This window comes from Henckelia pumila, chromosome 3 (assembly GCF_033568475.1).
Source record: "Henckelia pumila isolate YLH828 chromosome 3, ASM3356847v2, whole genome shotgun sequence".
Lineage (NCBI taxonomy): Eukaryota > Viridiplantae > Streptophyta > Magnoliopsida > Lamiales > Gesneriaceae > Henckelia > Henckelia pumila.
The window spans coordinates 151,904,957-151,913,474 of NC_133122.1; the positions used below are offsets into that span (position 1 = coordinate 151,904,957).

The window sequence follows — 8,518 nt, forward strand, 5'->3', positions numbered from 1 at the left end:
CCAAGACAGGATTGTAGGGCCAACCACTAGGATTTACCTTTCTGGTATTAAGCTATTTCTTTTTAATTTCCTCATTTAATCTGATCTATATTAATTATTTTTTAATTGCATGCCTAAGTTTCTGATTAGTAGGTGATCACGGTACGGGTCACTACAGGAATTGTTGGCTTATGCACTAAGAATCGATATACACAACTATTGTATGCATAGCCAGTAAATATGCAGTCAACCGTTTTAGGCCTAATTTTTATTATTTTTGGCTTTGGTGCTTCTAATTTAGCCAAACACCCCCATACTTTAAGGTAACCCATTCCACATTTCATATGGAGTACCATCTTTTCCTTTGTGTGGTATCTTGTTTAGAATATGATTTGCAAAAAAGTATCGTTTCTCCCCACATATTTTGATATAAGCCAGAATTTAGTAACAAAGCGTACATCATTTCTTTTAAATTATGATTTTTGCGTTCAGCAACACCATTGGATTGAGGTGAGTATGGGGCTGTAGTTTGATGAATTATGCCAGACGTTGAACAAAATTCTTCAAATGGAGCAACATATTCTCCACATCGATCACTTCGAATCATCTTGATCTTTGAATTTTGTTGATTTTCAATCTCATTCTTATATTTCTTGAAAACTTCGATTGCTTCATCTTTGCTTTTCAATCAATATACATAACTGAATCTTGTGCAGTCATCAATGAATGTTATAAATTACTTGTTTCCTCCTCGAGTTTGCATATATTTTAAATTGCATACATCAGTGTGTATTAACTCAAGTGGTGTAGTACTTCTAGTCACGGAATGGAATGGTGCTTTAATCATTTTTGCTTCAACACAAATCTCACACTTATGTTGTGAATTTCTTTTAAATGCCGGTATTACATTTAAATTTGCAAGTATTTTCAAGGTGTTGAAGTTAAAGTGTCCTAATCTTTCTTGCAAAATATTAGAACTTTCAATCAAGTAAGCAGAATTGATAACTTTATTCTTCGCATCTTGACGGATAACATTCATTACATTTAATTTAAACAGACCACTGTCTTGGTATTTTTTTCCTACGAAGATGACATATTTTGTTAACACAAACTTGTCTGATTCAAAAACCATTTTAAATCGTGCCTTGCTCAGAAGAGAACCAAAAACTAAGTTCTGACGAATGTCTGCATATGCAGTACATTTTTTAGCGTTGTCCCTTTTCCTGAGGTCATTTTCAGCACCACATTCCCCACTCCAATGACTTTTGATGTAGCAAAGTTTCCCATAAACAATTTTCTATCACCAAAAATGGTGTAGGTGGAAAATATATCTCTTGCTGCACAAATGTGGCTCGTAGAACCAGTATCGATCCACCATTCTCTTGGATCATCCACCAAGTTGGTCTAAAAAATAACAGTTCTTAGATCAATATCTAAAGGTACATACCTCTCCTCTACAATATTTTCTTGCCTTGGTTTCTTATTTATGTTTTCTTTCTTGGGAAGATGACAATCTCTTGCCATATCGTTCGGTTTGCCATAGTTGTAGTAATTACCTTGGAACTTCTTTGCTTTTCCCTTTTTCTTTCCATCATATCGGCGATTTCTTTTGTTATTGGATTCTGCCAGATTTGCTTTGGCTTCGGTTTCTATCACCTTTTTGTATGACTTGGCCTCGATGTTTCTGTTATCTTCCTCAATTTGGAGTCTTAGAATGAGGTCTTCAAGTTTCAACTCCTTGCGTTTGTGCTTGAGATATTTCTTGAAGTCCTTCCACTGCGGTGGCAACTTCTCAATGATTGATGCGACTTGGAATGGTTCATTTACTTCCATCCCTTCGGCCAGTAAATCATGCAGAATGATCTGTATTTCCTGCACTTGACTCATTACTGTTTTGAGTCAACCATTTTGATTTCCAGAAACGTAACTTACCAACCAAAGACTTTTTGATGCCAACGTCTTCTATTTTGTATTTTTTTTCTAAGGAATCCCATAATTTCTTGTCTGTCCTGACAGAAAAATAGACACTATAAAGTGTGTCATCAAAGCCATTCAAGATGTAGTTTTGACACAGGAAATCATTGTGGTTCCATGCATCAACCGCAGTCATTCTTTGGGTGTCAGAATCGCCTTTAATGACGACGGGGGATCCTCCTTGAGAAATCTGGATAGACTCTCTGTAGTAAGATAGAAATACATCTTCTGTTGCCAACATTTGAAGTCGGCACAAGAAAACTTGGATGACTTTTCTCCATGAGCGGGGGTAGTAGCGAGCGGAGTGAATGAAATAGTAGACATGTTCAGAATCAGAAAACAGATTTCTTCTTGCGTTTGTTAGACAAAGTATTCCGAATTCTGAACAAAAACAGCAACAATGATCAAGTTGAGGCAAGAGAATCTCTCTGTCCGCAAGACAAAATTGCCCGTTATTAGTGCTAAGCTTTGGCGGCAATCGTCTCTAAGGTACAACGAGTACGAACGAGATATATCAGCAAAAAAAATATCTCAAACTTCAGCGAACAAAATATGGCAGAATATTTTAAGTGAGAAAACACAAGAAATCAGAAAATTCGATGCTTCAATCTGTAGACATGGGGATGTATTTATAGACAGCTGATAGTTGCGACCAAGAGACACACCGCATCAAGTTGAGAAGATGTGACTCATCGAGACGAACAGACGCAACTCATTGGTCGACAGAGCAGTTGACATAAACCAGTCGAGAGGGCAGTCGACTTTCATCGGTCGAGATGAGTGGTCGGTCGATATGGGCAGTCGATCGAGTCCAATCGATCGAGGTGAAAGAGCAGTCGAGAAGCATACCCATCGTTCGTGGAGATAAACTCAAACTAAATAGTCAAGAAGCACACACAGGTTGAGGTGGGCAGTCGAGATACAAAATTTAATAAATAATACTAAATATTATTTTAATTAAATTTGTCCAAAAAGGATATACGGTCATAGGACCCCACCCCACCCCACCACGCCGAGTTAGGCGGGCGCGCGTGTGTATTTGTTCATCGGCTAATGTCTTGCCTCTTTACAAAACTTCTGGTGCCCTAAGGGCCAAATCCCATAATCTAAAGTTGGACTAGTTAAGGAAAACAACACATTGAAATTTTTCCAATGTGGGACAAACTCTTTTCCCATTTATTAATTATTTCTCATTTATGTCATTCACAATTTCCAACAAAATAGTGAAAAGAATATTGAATTTTCCGGATATCCAAATTATGGAACAGGTGATCGCTGGATTAAATAGCCAATGGTACTTATGAAATAGATTTTCCTTATCAATATTTTATCAAGTGAGTTTGTCGCATATAGTTTGTTCAGTGCAATTTATCTGACTAAAAGTTTTTGCAAACTATCGTATGAGAACAAAATTTAATTACTTAGTACATATTGAAAATAGAGACGGCGGATTCCATCGTCATTAGAAAAATTGAATTTCTTATATTTTGTTTCCAGTTTATTCCCTTCACCAAATTATGTTAAATATTGTTTCACAAATGGTAAATATGATGCACTGGTTTCATTAAAATTATTTACAGATACATAGCTTTTCAGCTGGAATTGGTATTCCTTGTTTTTGTTATAGATTGTAATTTGAATATCATTCTATTTTTATAAAATATAATTCACCTAAGAATTAAGTCAGAGTATTAGAAACTTCAATTAATTAAAAATTATATTTTAAAATATTAGATTAATCCTTGCATAATTTACAAATTAAATATATACACTTTAGTTAAAGTAACATATTATTTATTTGAATGGTAAACTTAATTATGAATAACTTGATCAGCCTTTTGGATTTGAAAATTTTAAAGTGTGATTTAATCTTTCAAACAAAATTATTCTATTAAATTGGAGAAAACCCAAACGTAATACAATTTTTCTATGTACTCTACTTGATAATTACTCCAAATTAGTACAAATATGTATGTCAAAACATTATGTACAAAAAAACGTCATCAATTATAGTAAGAGATTCGAAATATTCTAATTATTTATTATCCAAAAATACTGTTCATAAAACAATCTACAAGCAAAAATAGTGGAATACATGGGAAAATTTGAAAAATGGTCTCTCTCTCTCTCTTTATATATATATATATAATAATAATAATAATAATAATAATAATAATAATAATAATAAAATGACATTTAGTTAACAAATAACACAATGCAACCAGGGGCGGACCCAGAAAATTTTTTCAGGGGACGCAATTAAGAGCGGAGCCACGTGTTGCTCCATCGGGTGGTAGTTTAAGTGACCACTTTGTTTTCTCTATTTTTTATACATTAAATTTAGTTCATTTTGTCAATATATGTATTAACAATTTTTTAAATAAAAAGATACAAGCTAAACACATTAAAAAAATTGAGATATTAAAAAAATACAATTCAGGCAAAAATAAAAATATAAGTATGTTCAACGATGAAATTCATAAAAAAAAAAATCACCAATGCATAATTTGGGAAAAATCCCGGTTCAGTTCTAAATGTTTGAACACATTTCCGGTTCAGTCCTAAATGTTTGAACGTTACCGGTTTGGTCCCAAATGTTTTCCAAAAATGTCCGGTTCAGTCCTAAATGTTTTTATGTTTCCGGTTTGGTCCCAAGTGTTTTAAAAAGTTTACAGTTCAGTCCTAAATGTTTTACGTTCCAGTTTTCGTCCTAAATATTTTTCAAAATTTTTCAGTTTGGTCATTCCATCTACAAACAAAGCGTGATAAAAAAACTTACAAAAAAAAAACAAGTTAAATAAAATAGAAGGTAATAATAATAATAATAATAATAATAATAACAATTTTTTTCAAATGAACATATAATATAAATTATGCAAAATAAAATTATAGAATAAAAAAATAATTGAACGGTGCAATCTTATAGTTAAAAACATTATCAATCACAAACAAATAAAAAAATATTTTAGAAAATAACTAGTATTACTTATTTCACAAAATATTTGAAATTTTCAATAAATTTTTCAAGAGAAGAATACTTATGGTTAACAATTGAGAAAATATAATGAATTATTTGACCACTGTTAAATTAGTGATATGAAATTAAGTTTTATTTAATAGTAAATTTTTCTCAAATACTAATTATTTAAATTATAAAAAGAGTTTTAAAAAGATATATATCTTTTTTCAACCTCCAATTTTTTTTTTAAATGTGCAAGTATCATGAATGAGAATATAACAAAATTAATAGAAATGTGAAATAACATAATTAAATTTTAATTCCTCAAGTTTCGTTTATTTTATTTAAGTTTTTATTTTGTAGCATCATGAATTTAATATTTTCATTTTGAACATTGTGTAAAATTGATTTAAATTTGGATAAAAATTCTAATAAATTTGTGTTTTATTTACAACTTGTTTAATGTTAAATATATAATAAATAATATAAAACTCAATCATAAATGATATAACACTACGCGGTGTTAGTTTTAACACACGAGTAGATGGAAGGATCAAACCGGGAAATTTTGAGAAATATTTGGCACAAAATCGGCAAAGTAAAAATATTTAGGACTGAACCGGGAACTTTTAGGAAACATTTAAGACCAAACCGGGAACGTATAAACATTTAGGACTAAACCAGAAACTTTTAGGAAATATTTAGGACTAAACCGGGAACGTCCAAACATTTAGGACTGAACCAAAAATGTGTCCAAACATTTAGGAGTGAACCGGGATTTTGCCCGCATAATTTATATCATTAAATGACAAACAAAAAATTTAAAATAATGTCATCAATACGTAATAATTTATTATATTATTTGATAAGTTCCTAAATAATTTTATTTTTCAATATATAAAACAAATATAAATTAAAATTGATATGTATTATATTATATTTTATTAAATAAATAATACAATTATATAATAAAAAAAATTTATGAAAATTTAAGGAGGGTTGTGCCCCCCTGGACCCTATACGGGTCCGCCCGTGAATGCAACCAACCTGCTGCATTAAACGTTTCTAGCAAATAGAGATAATTTTTCTCAAATTATAAATATTATGGGATAAATTAAGTTATAAATTTAAATAACTCCAAATTAAAATAAGTGCACGTATCATATTACACAGTTTCACGATTTAATATCATTGTGACAGGTCGACGCAGTCCATAATTAAAGTGAAAAGTAATACTTTTAACATAAATACAATCGAATAAAAGATATGTCTTACAAAACTCACAGTCAGTACATCAACTTTAATCTACCTAGACACATGGAGATCTTTGATTGGTCAACACAACACATGAGGCCCTTTCCTATGATGGCAAGGCATGTGATTTTCTCCTGGAAGCAATGTAATATTTTTCTTATTTAATTACGAAATGTATAAAAATAATTAATTGTCAAAGATTTGTCGCCAACTTTACTTGCAAATCAATTTGAAGCTATTTCATTTACAACTTGCACGCGTATTAAACAAATAATCTAAGGGAACTAACTACATTTTGATGAATTTAAATCCAATTCATATCTACTTACGAATATTAAATTAATGTTATTTATATGCAGTACATAATTAGTTTGATTTTTTTGTTCTATAATAAAGAATAACATTATGCTGTTGTAAAATTTATATTTAATATATCTGGCGTTATATATATAATATAATAAATATTTCACTGTATTATACTAAAGAAAATGCATGTGTTAGACTTGTTTTATGGGATGAAATTCAGCTCAAGATGAAGAAAATAATAATTTCAGGGGAAAAAGAGGGGAAAACATACACTTATACTAGCTACGAATAAAATTATATACCCTCGAAATTTATCTAAAAAAAAATAACAATTATTTAGAAAAATCACAGACAAGGAGTGGAATATTTTTAATTCGTTCAAAAAAATAAAGCATCAGTTCTCACGAGTAGGTATTTTAATGTTTGAAAATATACTAGTTTTGGATTTCAATATAAATACACAACAATTAAATAATTATTTTTCGGAAATGATAAATTAAAATATATCAAACTTAACACTGCAAGACTTTCTACAATCACGCATTAATTTGTGAAAATTATGTTCTACAGGGGAAGAGTACTATGAAAATTTTCATACCATTGGCAATTCTCTCACATCATAGTGTATCTAAAGTTGAACATTTATTCTCACATCAATGGTCCTAAATTGATCCTCATGTGTTGCGTCTGCTGACAAAATATGGACTCCATATGTATTGATAAATATACACCCCTTGGATGAAGACTCGTGACCATTGACGATAGATTCAGTCATCAGTGTGTAAAAAATAAATTATAAGGCCCAAATATCAGCAAGCATGAGCTTCATGATACAAAGTTTACGCAATTAGCCGAGCAAATTGAAGTAACACATCTTTAAATTCTTATAAGATGACCATTAAAATACTGCAACAATCACAAGTTCATGTTCTAGCCGCAATCGGTCGTGATAATATCTTTTTTTATTAGAACCACATTTCTTGAATGATATATTAAAAGTAAACAAGTACAACTTCTTGGTACACATTCTGATCAGTCATTAATTTCTCATCTTCATTATTTTGCTGTGAAAAGTTTGTATTAATCCTCGAAGATTTAGATTTACAACAACTACGTATGCGTATAAATATTTATATGGAAACCAAGAAATTTATCGAATGTGGTATATGATTTATAAAAACAAATAAGAAAGGCCAAGAAAGACCTTGATTTTGCGTGAAGACTATCCCGTCAACAACTACGCGTAATCGCAGATTCCGAATATGCAGTATCCAGGAGTCATCTTGCATCTGTAATGGCAAAAACCGCAGTGTCTCTTATCAAACGCGAGATTCACACATTCCCCTCTACAGCACTCGTCGGTAAAGTCGCATTTCTTCTTGCACGCTCCGCAGTTGTTTTTGTCATACCACAGATCAATGCACTTGTTATTGCAACAAGTGGTGTTCCTTCCATTTCCAGAAATGATATGATGACACTTCTCATGATCTTTCTTGCAGTGAACAGTGGCGGCCCTTGGATTAGGTAACCGGCCCTTGTGCTCGAGAAAACGGCTCATCTTGTCCGTGGAAACCGGTTCCCTTTCGAGGGAATTATCTAGTTTCGAGGGGTCATGATGTTGTGAAATGTTGGAGTTTCTTGTGGTGGTGAGAATTAGGGTCACAGCCATGGTTATGGCTGTGAAACTTAAGATTATTTTGATCACCTTCATTGGTTTTTGAAGGTTCAAAATAGGATTAATGGAGGTCTAATGGTGATTTTTGGGTTTGATTTGCATTGGGGAGAAAATGAAGAATTTGAGTAAAGAGTTAATGGGATGCAATATTATAGTGTGAAGGGAAAATAGTTGACGCGGGAATTGTGGTATAGAAGCTAAAAAGGCTCTTCGGGGTTGCATTTAATAATTTGGTGCATGGAGTGTGTTCTAAGGAGATTGAGTAAAAGCTAATGCATGTGTTGTTTTTAATCAAGTACTATATAGATATTTAATTACCACCAATTTTTATTTTGAAACTAATCATGTGAATATAATGAAATGGTTTTTGC

General features: G+C 31.6%; 2 protein-coding genes across 2 annotated transcripts; both read right to left on the reverse strand.

Moving 5' to 3' along the window:
* Positions 1-1,146: 1,146 nt before the first annotated feature.
* LOC140889750 (uncharacterized) lies at positions 1,147-1,866 on the reverse strand. Its single transcript, XM_073297476.1, has 2 exons — positions 1,501-1,866; positions 1,147-1,383 (listed from the first exon to the last, which is right to left on the reverse strand). Exons 1-2 carry the CDS (start codon positions 1,864-1,866, stop codon positions 1,147-1,149), a joined length of 603 nt encoding a protein of 200 aa, XP_073153577.1.
* Positions 1,867-7,709: 5,843 nt separating this feature from the next.
* Positions 7,710-8,183, reverse strand: LOC140893637 (stigma-specific STIG1-like protein 1). Its single transcript, XM_073302724.1, has one exon. The coding sequence runs from the start codon at positions 8,181-8,183 to the stop codon at positions 7,710-7,712; it is 474 nt and encodes a 157-aa protein (XP_073158825.1).
* Positions 8,184-8,518: the final 335 nt, after the last annotated feature.